Here is a 16,870-nt window from a genome sequence, read left to right on the forward strand (position 1 = left end):
TGGATGGATGGATGGATGGATGGATGGATGGATGGGATGGATGGATGGATGGATGGATGGATGGATGGATGGACGAATAGAAGAACGGATGGATGTGGAGTTTTTCTTAATTTCTCAATAAAACTTGAACATGGATGAATAAAAGCTGTCTGAGTTGTTTTCCTTCTCGTGATCACATTTCTGAGTGTGGTTGTTTATGTGTATCTCTGTTTTTCGTCAGTGCCCAAAAGAAACATATACAGGGCAAAAAAGTGGGGGTTGGCAGTTTGCCACTGAAGATTGGAAGGAAAAAAGAAAAGCATGAAGAGTAACGACTCACTCCAAAAATTGATTTATCTTTCTATAAATGATGGCTACATCCCCCGAAATGGCTTTATAAATTAATTGCTGTCTTATTGGAATAAAAACCTTCTTGTGTGGACATGATTGATCGTCTAATGTCGCGGCCTGCGCAGGAGTACCCCCCCTCCTCCTTTGTTAGTGGGGTCCCAGCTGGAGCAGTAATGCACTGATAGTATTAACCCTGATTAATAACTAACAATACGCTTTCCTCATACATCAACAGAGCGAAGTGGTTGACTGGACGTGGGACTGGCTGAGGCTGCTGCCAGCATACGAGGGCATGAGTCAGGTCACCTTCAAAAGCCTTTTAACCAACAGGTACGTTTCTTTCTTTAAGATATATACACCTTTCTTTGGCTTTTATCTTTGAAGTGGGCTCTAAATACAGATGTCTGAGCTAAAAAGACTTAAATTCCATTAACCATTTCAGCTGATGTCCATGTTGTCTGTATGAAATGATATTCTCATTTATGGTCAAAGGTAAGACCATGATCCTGTTTCATTCATCACTGATTCAGGCAGTTTAAAATCGGCTCCAAATAGGTGCCTTAAATTTATAATGTGATTTTTTTTGCTCGTACTCCCACACAAACAGAGGCTTCATTAACCCTTTAAAGCCTGATCCAAGAATAAAACAAAACAGAAAATAACTTTTTTTTGGTTTAAATTCCTTATTTGGCCTTTTAACAAAATATGTAAAAAGAAAAAACAGAAATACATATTTTATATTAATAACTTATTACTATGCGATAAGTGAAAATTATTTTTTGTGTAGTCTTCTGCCCCCTGTTATCAGGTATATCTGATTGTGTACAATAGGATTTTGAGCAAAATTTTTACCATTAAATTATGCAAAAGGTGTCAGATGCAAAACATTTCAGAAACCGTATGTATCAAATACGATACATTTGGCATTACAGGGTTAAGTTTGCACAATAAAGCTGGAATCTGATCAGTAAACTTCAGCCCTGTGTGCCCTGAATTGAACATATTATTTTGGTTGTTTGGCTTTCAAAGTATGTCTTCTCTGTCTTGGTTTTGGTTGAACTGAATAAAACAAAACACTGAAACAGTTTTTTGCTCATTCATAACTTTTTCTGATCAATAAAAGCCAAAGCGTTTCCATTGACAACAATGAATGTTGGAGTCATATTTGCTAGTTTATTATGATGTTATTACAGTAATTTTGAGTGGTTTGTGGCCAGTAGAGAAGGTAAATGGGCCTTTGTTTTATGTCATATATAAAAACTAAGGAAACAAAAAGTAAAACATTATTAGCTACTAGTTCCTAGAAACTGTAAAAAGCTTAAAAAAAGTAAGAAAGGTGCCCTGGTAAAACAGCTGCTACATAGTCGGAGGCTGTAGGGCTTGATGCAGCTCCCTTCGGTTTTATACCTCACCAGAGTCCCTACAGTATACTGCCTGTTTCTCCCTTTTCTCTGTTTTCCTTCCTGTCAAGCATCTTTTGAAATGAAGCTAATAAGCAAAGAGAAGAATTCCAGTTACATTTATTTTAAAGTAGGCGTTGGGGATATACAGATTTGACCCAACTTGGGCTTGCCCCCCACTCAATAGAAGAATTTAAAACTTGGACTTTTTAAATTCCAAGTGTCCATCTGTGTTCATCTCCAAATGAAGGTTTTTACATCGTTGTTCCATTTGTTCCTAAATATCTCAGACACTGTAAATTGGATTACATGCATGTGTTATAGCTGATTGTATAGTAGGAGATGTCAGGACTATAAAATTAGCTGGATGATGGATAAAGACTGGCTGGCTCAGATCTCAGTGTCACCTGACTGAAGTTTTTCACCTAAGACCACCTCTTCTGTCCCATCCTCCCATTCCTCTCTTCCCCTCCTGCTCTGCAACAGACATAAATATTTATGCAGGTATGTGACACATATTAGATTGCAGTACTTCAGGCTGTTCCCTGTTCTCCATTCACAGCTGTCACACTGCCAGCTATCAGGGAGCTATGGGGCTACTGCACCTTGTCTCCACGCCTACGCCCAATCCATTCTAAATCACTGCCATTGTAACACACACACCTTTCTAACAAAGGGCAAGCTCTGCATCTGCCAAGGACACGGGCCTAATAAGGGTGAAGTACGCCGCACTGTGCTGTGCTGTGAGGAGCATTGTCGTCTTCATGACTCTACCTCATCTTCCCACATACGCATAACCCATTCTTCTCCTTCCTTATTTGCTGCTTTGTTGCATGTTAAAATAGAGGCTGTCATAGCTTGACTGAGCCAAATTAGGGTTAGGGCATCCATGAATAGAAACTGTATATGGTGGATATTAAGTAAGATAGCAAAAGGTCTGAGCAATAGAAAGATTGAACCAGTTTGAGATATTGAGTGACATGTTAAGAGACGACAGTCACTTTTGATGAGGAGCTAAAAGAAAATACGAGGAATAATAGGGATGGAGGGGTGTTACAAGTTATATAATTTACCCTAATCTTCTGGTATCAAAGTGTCTTATGCTGTCATTTGCCTCATTAGCTCTGTTTGTTAAACCAGAGGAGTGGATTTCATGGAGGATTTGGAGAATGGCTTCAGTTCTGCCTGACTCACTCAAAGAAAGCATGAAGTTGGTTCCCATGACTGCTGACATGTAATCCGTCAAACCTTTCCATAGATCCATGAGTGGCTGAAGAATATCTCTTGAGCTATTGCTCCTGACTCACAGATAGGGACATGGATATGTCATTCGTTGAGTTTTATTTTCTTTTTTTTAAAGAAAATTAAAATAAATTTATTTAGCTGTTTTTAAAAAACACAATTAGTCTTATGCCACTTTGATTCTGTACAAGTCTGAGCATACACGAAGTCTTACACGAGTGCATTTCAATAAAACACTAAAAAGCTAGTTTGATTGAGTTTAGAAAGAGAAACTTGAAAAGATTTGTTCAATACATAGTGATATGCAATATTTTGAGTGTTTATTGATGATAATTAAAGTGGTTACAGTTCATTGCAGCATAAAATTCTCAGATTAAGCTTCCCAGAATATTGAAATATTGCATGAGAGCAACCAGATTTTATTTCATACAAAAAAGTCAGCCAGCCTAAAAATGTGCCTCGTGATTTACAATATATACAAATGCAATACTCTGTCATTGTCCCTTTAACATGAATATATGCATCAGTGCCTCATGGCATTTAAACTAATCAACCGGAGGATATGCAGAAGTGTTAAAGACGCCCAGGTTGTGTTAAGCGTTGTAAAATCTGGTGTCCTCCTTCTTCATCTTAAAATTACTTCACAGATTCTCTCTGGGGTGGAACTGGTTAAACCATGTACTGTAAGTTGTAAATGTATTGATATTTAGTCATTGTAACCTTTTTTTCCAATAAGCCATACTCACTCAGCCTTAATTACAATCATAAATACATTTATATTTATAGAGATATGCAGATTATTAGGCAGGTTGCGTCTGTTTCAGCCCCCTTCGTACATCTGTGCAGTGATCCTTGAAGCACTGGATCGAGCTACAGGCCACACATTAAACTATCTTTTGCAAGTACGCACTTTTTCCCATCCATATCCCTGCATACATGATTCTGAACAGCCAAATTCTTTAGCAATGTTCTTTTGTAGCTTAACTTAGCTGCTTAGTGAGTGGTTGTCAGGTCTGGAGTCTGCCTTGCTAGCTGAATACATTTATACAATGAGCTTTATCTTTTGGGACTATTTTTATTTACTAAAAAAAATAATCTTTTAATCTGATGTCAACAGAAGAAAGTGGTTTTATAACTAAGAATTTTCCTGATAAACAAATATCTTGAGTTTCATCTGTACGATTGTATTAACTGTAAAGGTTAAGATAAGATATAAAATGTTTGAGTTGAATAAAGCAGAATCAATCATTATGATCCTCCAGGATCTACATTATTTTTTGCATCTTAAAAGTTTGAGTGTCCTTGAATGACTTATCTTTTTTTTTTTTTTTTTACACAGATGATGTTATTTTTTCCTCTCCAGCTTTTGTGAGTTAGCAGAGTGGCCCACTGCCCCCCCCCATATATTGTCATAGTGGCAGGACAGTTATTGTGCCCAGGTTTTATGTCACATTCTAATGGAGCAAGGCTATGAGTTAAGGGCGCCGGGCTTTTAAACCAGGGCTGTTAAATCACAGTTCAGATGACTTCATTAGCTCAGCCGGACACATGCTGAGACATTCGATCCTTTGCACACAAATGTGCACACCCATCCCAGCCAAACACACACATACACACACCCACCCACATGCATATACATACACTTACACACTGCTACCTTGACAGTGTAGCATCAGGGCCAGACAGGAGGAATAGTCAATTTATACAGGTGTGTGTGTCCTTCTTTGTCACCTGTCATTTCCATTCCCTCAGCATGATGGCTCATCCATCATCTGCAGATTGAGCTTTTCAGCAGAAACTCGACTGATTAATACCACAGGACCCCCAGGGTTGAGTAACTGACTGGATGACCTGACTTCCATTTCACACAGGCTTCTGAGGCGTGTGTGTAGGAAGATGGAGGGTTGTTTACCTTAAATGGGGACTTGGTGGTCGGAGAAATTAATGATAATGAGCTAAATTATACATCAACTGAAAAACAGAAAGCTGACTAACTTAGTTTTAGTGATGGCAAGTCAAATTATTATCAATAGAAATATATTTTGGAAAGAAATCCATTTTTTTTTCTGCCTTTTGCTCTATAAGAGGGTTCACAAACGTGGTACCCGCAGGCACCAAGGGGTCCTCAAGGACCACATGGGGTGCCCTCAGCAACTTCTGAAAACACCACAAACTCACCAGAGTTTAAGATTCTGTTTTATTCTATTGCTTTTCTATTTTAATAATTTATAGAGTATTTCATCACATTAATCACCTAGAGCATATAAGCATTCATAGGGATTTCAAAATGAAAATATCTAAAATAAAACTAGAAATTAAAAGTACACAATAAAAATGTTTACTATGAATAAAATTTAGGAAAAAGCTGACTCCTCCAGTTCATTGGTCAGTATTGGTAGCCCTTCCTATGACTAAGTACCCATGAAGCAGCTCTAAGCCTTAAAAAGGTTGGTGACCCATGCTCTATAGCAACACTTTCCAGTTTATTCTTGGGATCCAAGTGTTTCCAGGCCATAAGAGATTATAGTTCTTTTGGTAAGTTGTGTATATCCCAGGGTCTCCTACCACTGGGCCCTATATTTTCAATAACCCCTACAAGAAGGCAGCTTGAGGGCATCCTGATCAGATGCACTAACCAGCTCTATGTTGCAACTTTACTTTGAGATGTCTGCTAGAAGTTCATCATTTTATTCTCAATGCAGATCCCAACCACAAAAAAAAATAAAAAGGGAATTTAGGCCGCTTTGATGTGGGATCTCATTCTTTCAGACATGATCCATATATCTTAATACTGTAGGTGAGGGTCAGAATGTATTTATTCATTTTTTAGTTTAGCTCTTTCTTCATCAATGACTGACTGCTGCAGCGCAGCAGATGATAGACATTCCATCCTACCAAGGCACCAAGATGTTTACATTTGAAGCACATTTGCTGCAGGTAGACCTTTTTATGTTTATCCTTGTTGAAGACTGCTTAGGTGCATGTTGAAGGTCAAAGCCCCAAGACTGCAACAGAGCCGCACCATCCGCAAAGAGTAAGGATGAGGCTGTCCTTGACTGGCTTTGACATCCCATTCATAAATGTCATTGTCGGGATCACTGACTGGTTACAGCATTGACAAAGTCATGCTCATATATACTACAGAGAAAATTATGTTTTTGGTATACAAGGACTACATTGGCCTTAATAACATCCACTGCCCCCTGTACTCAGCAGAGACCCCCACGAAAGGCCTTGGAAGGCACGGTGTGAAACCTTCTCCAGGTCAATAACACTTCTGCACTTCTGCACTGCAGCAAAAAATAAAAAAATAAAAAATCCTACATTCAAATCCTGACTAGTATCTTTCCATATGGCTGGGTTCTTTCCAATTTCCTCCAAAAGTCTAAAGACATACATGCCAGGTTAATTGGTCTTTTAGGTAGAAGTGTATTCTTGGTTCTTTATGTTGTTTGCCTCTGCTGCCCTTTTTCCACACTGACGCCTCAGCTCATTGCCCAGTTATGGGCAGTAAACAGACCCCCACCAACTGACCTTGTCATGATGAGCACATATTAGAAACGGATGTTGTTGGTAAATAAAGGATCAAAGTGTTTACTGATTTAATAGCACTGAATATGTCCAGTTTAACATTGAGACAGCTGCTAATCAAAACATCCTCTGTCAATGGTGGGATGTTCATTCAGACCATGATTTCAGGTAATGTTCAATTTTAGACTTTATTTAAAGGGGAACAGCATTTTTTTTTTACATTTGCCCCTTGATTTTACGTTATTACATCATGTTCTACTCACCCATAAGACTTTTGTGGCATTTGGAGCTTTTCTGAAGATATTGTGTTAGGTTATATCTAAGTGACTTCTTCCTATGGGCAAATAACTTGAAGGCACAAACTAAACTGTTCATAATTTATTTGTTATGGTAATCCAGCATTCATAACATGTAGGCGAATCACTGTCCCCCAGACATTCGCAGTTATATTTTTTATATTTATATTTTTTTTAAAACAAAGCGGAGTGTGTATGACGTCATGATAACAGAAAATCAAGGCGTTACCTATAAGCATGTCTTTGTTTAAACCATTTACTATTCTTTTTTTTTTTTAGAATTTCACATTCTCTAAAATCTTTTTTTTTCTTGTTTAATTTTGAAACAGAAAACCAAAGGATGAGTAATACATAGATTAATTTAGGTAACACAATTTGATCATTGAAATGTGTCCATTGTTCCAACTTGTGCTACTCCTTATATATGCTGGAGGTCAAATTATAAAACCTTTCAAAAGACAATAAGTAATTTCCTCCTCAGTTAGAGGTATAAAAATGGATAACCTATCCGCTTTGTCCTTTGTGAGCCTTTGAAGAGCATTTCTTCCATAGCGAGGGCTTAGAACTCTGTTTCTCTGTATCTTTGTGCAAAGCAGTCAAAGGCAACTCAACACCTTCATAGACTGACATTAACAGGAGCTTTAGCGACCTTATACTTTCTTCCGATTGTGCTGCAAGGCCTTTTTGTAACAAAGTCTTTTGTGTCATTTTTCTTTACCATACATAGAAAATAAAACAGAGAAAATATGGTTTATTGCCACAGACAAAAGTCAGAGTGTAACTGTCATCTATCAAGGTGACTTTGTAAAACTATATCTGTGTGCCTTTATGTCAGAAAAGGTTCCCTGACCTGGTTGATAAGGGGCAGCTAGCTATGAGGGATGAAGCTTCATATGTCACAGGGCACTCTTCCACTCCATCACATGGACATCATATCATCCAAGGACATTATTACTTTGAGCTTGTGGTAATGCACCAGTGGTACCCCTTCAAAGATGGGACAATGTGACGGCCTTACACTGCAACTCAGGTGCAACTCAGGAAGTTAGTATGTTTTTCAAGGTCAATTTATCTCGATAAGAAAAAAGTAAAAATCACATATAACATCGATTCAAGATGCACTAGTGTAATGTCTCTGGTTTATTTATTTTAATATATGGCTTACAGCTGATAAGTACACACAATTTTGCATCTCAAAAAATAATATATATTTTTTTAAATGGTATAAATGTAAGCATAGGAAAAAATATATCCCCATTTTGGAATATACGTAAATTTAGTACTTGGGAATTTAGCGTATCCATAGCATCAACATATTGTGGCAGTAAGGTGAGCAGCCTGTGAAACTGCGTCAATTTCAGTAGAACCCGGGATTCAGTCCAGCCTGTTAAAAAGCTACAAATTGATTAGTAGGCCTTGGTCAGGCCTTTTACCTGTATTCTTTTATGTGCCATACTTTTTCCTTCCACATATCTTTCTATGATTATGATTAGGTACCACACACTGTGAACAGCCTCCATCTTTAGCATATTTTTGTATAGGCTAACAGTATTCTAGACAAATATCCTTTTAATGATTTTCTCCTTGATTTTTTTTTGTACATTAAATTGCATTTTTCAAAGATGCTATACTATAGGATTGGTTAGCTCTATTTCAGAATCCACTGAAATAGATCCTAGGAATTTATGATCAATATATGTATTTATTTTGCTATACAAAAGTACTGAAATAAACAAACTTTCTGATATTCTAATTTATGTTTATATTAATGTGCACCTGTAAAACAGATCATCTACCAGTTTTTTTGTTGTTGTTGTAATCACTGGTTTTCAGTGTTTTGTGAATAGATAACAATAACAGTAACAGGTTTCTAGGTGCCCTATAGGTTAAGTAATTCAATATTGTAAGCGATAAAGTAACATTCAAACAACAAAGTGTTTCCTCTGCATTTTTCTGATTGTTTCTGTTACCCCTTAGGTCCATAACAATAGCAGTTTGTGGAAAAATGCCAGTCTGTGGCATTCTCTTGCTTGAGCAGCTCCTTAAATTGCAGCAATAGACGCTGGTGCTTTCAGAAAGTGGGCAATCGCCATCTGTTCCTGGGCGCTGCCATATGGTGGGCTTTTTTCTCAGGGAATAAAATAAAAACAAATATGTCAGAATGTTCGTCTTCCTCCACGGACGCTGATCAACCTGGGGAAAAGCTGGATCGCAGTGTGTCTGGATTAATGGTCTTACTTTATGCTTCAGGGAATGAGGAAATGTTTGTGCTTCTGTTTGCCGGGGCTCTGTGTAGGTGTGTGATGACTGTACATGTGCATCCTTTGTGAGGGCATGTACATGCTAATGTACGCGCCTGTTCCTGTGTTTCCTGAATCATTTATCTGACTTAAAGGGGAAGGTGTTATCATTTGGTTTTCAAGCAGCTGGTTACCCTATAGTGGCATTAAAAACACAAACAAGAGAAAAGGGGCTTCAAGGTTAGTCAGAGTGACATTTCATGGCTGCTGCTGCCTGAGAAACAAGAAGAGATGCTCTCGAGCCATCATCAGGCTCTCTGTCTTGCAAGGCCATGAATTCAAAAGACTTGCCAGTTTTGAAAATCATGGGAGTGTGATGTGTCATTGAGGAAGGGCTGCTTTCTTCTCTCGTTGTTTCCCTTGTGTGTCCCCTCCTGTGACTGACAGCTAGAGATGGGAGTTTGTCTTGGTCCAGACAGAATGTATCTTTTGTCTGCTTGGTTATACATGCTGTGTTTAGTCGCCGCTACCTTTGAACGGCGCTGACACGTTGAAGTTTTCATTAGCCGTAAGCAGGTTGCGTAGGCGAGTAACAGCCTTCGGCATATGCTCATATGCACGTGTTTCTGCACCGGGCCAACTGGTCTAAAGCAAGCACATTGTGAAAGAGGTAAATGTGTCCGTCTGCATGTGTATGTGTGTTCAGAATTATATTTTAGTGTGTGTTATACTTGGAGGTTTGCTCCAAAGGCGAATAAATCAGTGATGCCTGGGATAAGGCCATGGCCCCTCCTCAAACTGCACAGACAAGCTGAAAGGCTCATTAATCAAACGGCCAGTCACAGATGTGATGGCTTCCACACAAACCGCCAGCAGACTGTGAAAGTCACATCCAACAGAGTCAACTGTCAGCCAGGCAGGCAGGCTGCACTTTCCTCCCCGCTTTGCTCTTTTTTCCACCCCCTGTTGTATTTATCTCCTGCACTCCCTTTACCTCCTCTCACCTCTAGCGTAATGTCGCTGCGTAGTACATCTCAAATATTTGTCTTGTCCCTCTAAAAACGATCTGGAGGGTCAAGAAAAATCCATCTTCTTAGAGAGTGGTCATGGTCAGACCCTTTTGGAGGCACTAGACATCAGTCAATACTGCACATGGCTCTGCTCAGTGTGCTAACAGCAGAGCAGAAGAACACATTTTGTTCCCTAACCTTTGCTCTGCAGAGATCTACTGGTTTATGTGTGGGAATGGTGGAAATTGCTTAAAACCAGGGGATTTCTTTATCTCATGTGAATATGTATCACTGCAAAAGAAATGAAATCTAAATAAGTAATCTTTTCTTGAATTCAGGAGTAAAGTGAGACGATTTGGCAATGGAACAAGACAATTTATATTTAATATAAGAAAAAACAATTGCATTGTCTTATTTCAAGTGCATATTATCTAATTATATTGTTTTGTTATTATTTTAAGAGAAAGAATACACATTCCATCTCATTTACCAACTCATAATTGAGGGTAAATTTGCCTAATTTAAGAAATTTTTGCTTATTTCTAGATCTTTCTTCTATAGATTCACATATTCTGTTGAACTCACATTATTTTCTGTTAATTGCAGAGATTTTATAAGGAATGGCCTATCACAAACTATTTCCCTATTATTATTGTACAGTGAATATATAGGAACTTTTGCAAAAAAGAAATCTGAAGAATAAAAGGATACGTACGCTGTCCCCTTTACACAAATACAAAAAGGGTTTAACCAACGACTTTTAAAGTCCACCTTTGTTGAAACAGATCTCAACGTGTAAAATAACTTTGTGAATAATGTCTGAGGAAACAGGTAAATAACCAGCATCATGCAGACTATGAAATACAGCAGACAGGTCATGGTTATCTCACTATACTGCCTGAGCATTTATCACAAATAGCAGTCAGGAGGCCCATGGTAAGTCTGGTAGGGAGTCACAAAAAAGAGCCATTGTTAAAAAAAACAAACATCAGGAATTCCTATTAATTTCAAGACTGTGGGACAATATAGTAATTTCCTATTTCCTTTTTTTCTGTTCTATAAACAGTTGTCCACAAGCCATGTGAGGACACAGTGAACTTGGATGTAGATGCACTTAGATGAAGAAAAACTAAAGTTTTAGGCACAGAACTTAGCAGAATTATACAAATGCAAGCCCCATTCTAAAAAAAGAACTTTACTCACTCCAGAGTTCATTAACTGATCATAAATGTTCTATTTATAGTAACCATTTAAAAAAAATCTAATAAATATAGTTATTTAACAATTTAATAGCTTGAAGGATCAAAACTATTGCTTCAAAAAGATTATTACCAGTACATACAATATGACTATGATTAACCATTTGTTAGTGGAAATACTTCAAGGTAAACTTCTTCAAAGGAGTAGTTTTCTTGTTGTTTCTTTGGCTTAAAATGTACAACCTAATAGAGTAATATCTTTTAAAGTGACTTTTATGCGATTTTATTACATGAATAGCAAAACTCTTAAACTACTTATTGTTCAGAGGTAGAGATAAATGCTAGAGATTCTGACTTCAGATGTGAGTAATCAATGCTCCCATACTCTAAAACCATGTAAATTGGATGTAACTGTGACAAGATGACATGAAATAAAGTCTGAGTTTTGCATAACAGTTTGAAATGATGTTTTTCCTCTTATATAGTTTGTAGGGAAGGGAGTTGTCCTTTAATTGTCCCAAAATCTGTAAGAGTTACAAGTGAAGCAGGTAAAAGGTTAACATCTGTGCCTGCCATAGATGACCTGTTAAGATGCATGAGGATGGAAGCAAGAGGGCAGACTATTTTAGATCTGCAAAAATGAGTGAAAATGTTTTTAGTGATGTTTGCCTAATATATTTGATGAGACAAGAGGAACATGTCTAACTGGAATGATGATGACAAGTAGACAAAAAGAACAGAAACAAGTGTAGTGAGGTTCTCCTGGACAAAAGCCAGAGGCTCAGAAGGCAAAGATGACTGCATTAGAATATGAATCCAGCGCACTGGGCACTCCTGGCACTTAAAAAGCCCCAAAAGTCAAGTGTCAACCATTATGTGCCATCAGTGGTGACACAAGGTCACACAGCAGGACAGATAAGGTCGGCAATCCTACTCACCCCTTCTCTCAACATGCACCATTTAGCCATCCCCGAGAGTGCAAAAAAAACAAGGACTAGCTGTCATTGCTTAGAAATGGGTTCGGGCAATGACAGGGACATCTATCCAGCCCCCCTGCAAGACTTTTCTTGTTCAGGATTTAAAACCGTCCATGATATTCAATTAGACGAAGAGAGTCAATATTTGCATAGACACATTTAGCTAATGATGTGATATTTTACATAATACGTGACAAGTGCATTAACGGTGGAAGCTTTCGCAGATGTAGCTCATTTCCCCCGATTAAATTTCAAACAGGTACAAATAAAGCACATGGGCAACAGGCTGAATGTATAAAATGCCTCAGTTGTTTGCTGCTAAACCAGCTCTGTAATTACCTGAAGGATGTTTTAATTGTCGCATGTTGTACTCTTAATATTAGTCAACGCTTTAGCAGCTCTCCAAGTGAGATTGATTGGATAAATCAGTCGGAATTATAACGAAACAGGAGGCCTGCCAATCAGCCATGTGTGCGTTTTCTGCCTTCGCTTGTGTGTGTCTGGGGATGTGCCAATGCACGAGTCCATGTACATGTTTGTTGGGATGTGTGAATGTGTGTGAAAGTACTGTATACGGGGCTGACAGCTGGGCTTGTTCAAAAGGCTTATTGAACATTCTGCCTGTTTGGGAAGCAACAAGCGCACAGTCTATCTGAGCGGGGATCTAAAACCTCTGTCAACAGCGTAGTACAACTGGTGTAAACAGCCACTGAATCAACATGCGATCATTCACATACCGATAGAGAGGAGACTGATATACTTTAGTGTTATGTGCCGTGGGATGAGAGATAAGAAGGCCGACAAAAAGAAAACTCCACTGGTCATGAGTCAAGAGCCTCAATAAAGCTTGACATTCAGCGATTGAAAGGGAGGATAACAGACAGAGTGTTTGCATGTGATAGACTGTGCATACAGGCTTTGCATGTGTGTGCATACAGGTACTGTATTTCCCCTTGTCTGTATTGGATTCCACCAATGCCACACTATAGCGTGTGTGTGCATAGACACGTGTGCCAGTCCATCAGCATGTCGGCGTCACAGCCTTTCACTAAGTCCCAGATTAACAGTGACAGGCAGAGATCCCTCTAATTATCTCTTCCTGGACCACATGCAAATGAAAAAGCCAAGTCGAGAGTGACGATTGGCTGGGGCTGGTTGGGCACCGCCGATGGGCTAATGAGCCTGGCGATGGGATGAAATCTCGTGATGCGGCATCAGAACAGAAGACACCCTCACCATCTCTCTGAGGAGGGCACACACTCAGACATAATGCTTTCAGCTTCTAACTCATGCTCTTTTCTAGAGCGAATTATAATAAACGGGAACAGAGAGGCTCAAATTAAAAAAATTATTATTATGTAATTTAGTAATCTTGGTTGCATCATTTTCAAAAACTGCACAAAGAGATATAAACGTGTATGTGTCTGGGCCAGAGCATTTCATGTAAATGAGTTGATCAACAGCATAATCTTTTAATAAATCAAGTAGTCTCATCCTGCAAACGAAATATAAAAGTCTTCTTTAAAAGTTTGAGAACATTACATTCATACAGAAATTAGCAAGCTTAACTTACCCTAAATAAAAGATTGCCAGTCCACATAATCTGGTAAACAAAGAAAAACACAATATCGACAGAAGGTAAAACAAAGAACTTTGCCAATACTCTACATCCTCTGTAGATCCAACTCTCTCTCACATATGATAATAACCCTCAAGGGGCAGTTTTTTGTGCAGTTTGTGATAAAGCAAAGGATTTTGTCATTAATCAAGTCCTCATTCTGGCTATGTGTGCTATTTACAGCTACATCAGAGGTCTGGTTTGCCTTAAAGTGAAAAAATCTGACTGATACCAAAGTTCTGTCTGAGTAGAGCTTGAAATATGTGAGAAATATTTGTTCAACCTGTTAACCATCAATTTCCTACTGGTGGGCTCTAGTAGCTTAAAATGCAAGGTTTTAGGCTGCTAGGCCTATGCAATTTGGCTGAAAAATGTATCACCATTTATATCTATTTATATCTACTAACCTTTTACTTGACCGTGGATGGAAGAGTGGCAAAATCCTTTCCTCTGCCCACATTACCCAAAATGCCACGTGGTCCTAGATCAGAGTTCACTAAAATTATGGAGAATTCTATTGAACACACAATTGATTGATGTTGACCAGATTTCTATTATTCTGTTATTACTTATATAATTTCTGTTTTATTGCGCAGCCTGAGTTAAGATCTAAAAACACTCATTGGAAGTTAAAGCAGAGAACTTTTCAAATATTTCAGATTTAACATTTATCAAAGTTGTCAGACATGCATCTGTCCATTAAAGTCCATTTTGAGCTGCTGCACTAACTATTTAGAAAATGTGACTTTTACACTTTCTCCCTTAGTTTGCATTTTATCACAAAGGTTGAATCTCCTGCTCATAACACACTATTCATTCCATATCAGTATGGGTATCCAGTATTATTTGTTTTTCCCCAGTTTTGCTCCAGTGTTGCTTTCCTTTCTTTTTAACTGTGTAGCCCTTTTTATGCTGTAAATAACACACAGCTGTTTGTGTGGCCAATGACAATGATGTGCTACACCCTCGCACTTCTACACCTCTGTTGCTCTTTAGTCTATGTTTGTCTCAACTCTGTCTCCTTTTACCTGCTCTTGCTTCCCCTCTCTGCTATCTTCTCCATGAAACCATCATGGGTCATGTTTTTTGAGTCTTTGATCACTGAGTAGTCTTTCAGCATGTTGACTACAAGGCCTCTCACCTCCCCGGTGGTTGGTGCTAAAAAAGGGGGCACACTTATCTGCCTTCTGTGATGTTGTTGGTTGAAAGCATTTGCTGATCTTAAAAGAGTCTGTTTCTTTCTATGTTTGTGTGTGTGTGTGTGTGTGTGTACTTTTGAGAGTGTGTGTGTCCACTCAGACATGATAAAAGACCCACAGCTCTAGGTTGGGATCAGTTGAAACTACATTATAGCCACACTCCCAGCTGGTTTGTATGAGAAACATCCTTACATACTGATTCCCTGATAATGATCATATGATCAGTTTGGTGAAGTTCTTATCTGTTTTTTTTAGTTTTTTTTTTTATAGTTTAGTAAAGTAAAGTTCAACTTTACATCTCTTGCTGTCTTGAAAATTCTGCGTAGTTTTGTTTGTTCTTTTACAGGATGGAAAACTTCCTTTACTGTGTCATAATAGGTCTGTCCTCGGGGCACAAACTCTGGTTCAAACAGGAAAGAAAGGATTTTTTTCTCCTAGTTTTTGCATTTCATGTGTGTATTCAGTGTCTCTGAGCTTTTCTCTGACATCCTACTGCAGAATACTCCTCTTTGTAAGATGCAGGGGATGGCCCTGATATGACAGCTTGTGATGCTGTCCTAAGTTGTTTTTGACAGACGACAGAGAAAAAGGAAAAGAGGTAAAGAATAAAATATAGAGCTGGCTTTTTTTCAGTGATGAATTAGGTTTGCAAAAATCAATGTTTTCCTCATCCATTTTCTTTAAAAAGCCTTTTTTGGCTTGTCATTACTGTTAAGAGCAGTCTTTGTGATTGAATTTGCCACTGTAGATATTTAGTGATCCTGATTAATTGATTGAACTCTGTGCTTTGGCTTTCTGGAAGCCAGTTTTAGATGTCCCCTCCTCTATGACATTATGTAAACTGGTCTACCCTTTGCAACAGACTGAGGGGCATTATTTGACATATTGTCCTGATGCCAGTCTATAAGAATGCCAATGACAATCATGGTGGAAGATATTTAGATTACTGCTTAGGCTCCACATCCCGTCTCTTTCTATCTGGGCTCCCATCACTCTGCCTGTTTTGTAATTTGCCTTCTATCGGTTTGGAGTTCGACTTGTTATGACCAAAGCTTTTTAGTAAAGTACAGGAAGCCTTATGTGTGTATATTTGTGTACATTAAAATTTAGATTTTGTTTAAATAGGGTTGATTATGGCCTATCAGTTTCCATTGTCTCAGTGTTATTCACAGGATCTTTAGCTTCTAATATCTCAGTCATTCTCATTCTACTATCTTAGTAAGGCTTTTTTTTAAAAAACTCTTTTTCCTCCATGTGTGGTAGACCTTCAAACTGCCTCATGCTGTTCTCAAGGTTTCTACTGACATTTCATCTAAACTCCATCCATCATGTCCTAAACAATATTTCTACCTTTGAACTTGTTTCATAACCTTCACAACCTTATAGATTTCTTTAAGATTATGTCTTATAGATCAATAGAAATGTGTGCTTAAATTTGATGGGGTAGGAAAAGGATAAATAGCTCTTAAAATATTTACAAATAAAAATCTATGCAATAGATTTGTATTGTATCGCCTTCCTTTTACTAAGTGAAATCCCAGTAACATATATTAAGGTTCATATCTTTAACACAGCTGTATCAGTTAGAGAGGTTCTGTAAAACACAATATAGAAGATGAATTTTTAAGGTGGAGTAGTTCTCTCCCTGCTTGTATTCAAACTTTCTTTCCATTTCCTTAATAGGTAATCTTTCGATTGTAAAAAAAGATCAAAACATACCAACACTTGCTTCATGCTTCAGAAAATGACTGGGTTTAAAGAAGTCAAAATATTCACTGGAATTCGAATTTATATATATATATATATATATATATATATATATATATAT

General features: G+C 38.0%; 1 protein-coding gene across 1 annotated transcript in view; it reads left to right on the plus strand.

Annotated features, from left to right (window-relative positions):
* Window positions 1–16,870, plus strand: part of kiaa0825 (KIAA0825 ortholog) — a 161,538-nt gene that overhangs the window by 66,392 nt on the left and 78,276 nt on the right. The window contains exon 22 of the mRNA XM_015373303.1: window positions 566–660. Coding sequence (XP_015228789.1) covers window positions 566–660 — 95 coding nt within the window. The remainder of the gene's footprint in view (window positions 1–565; window positions 661–16,870) is intronic.

Source organism: Cyprinodon variegatus, unplaced genomic scaffold (assembly GCF_000732505.1).
Source record: "Cyprinodon variegatus isolate N-32 unplaced genomic scaffold, C_variegatus-1.0 Scaffold85, whole genome shotgun sequence".
NCBI lineage: Eukaryota > Metazoa > Chordata > Actinopteri > Cyprinodontiformes > Cyprinodontidae > Cyprinodon > Cyprinodon variegatus.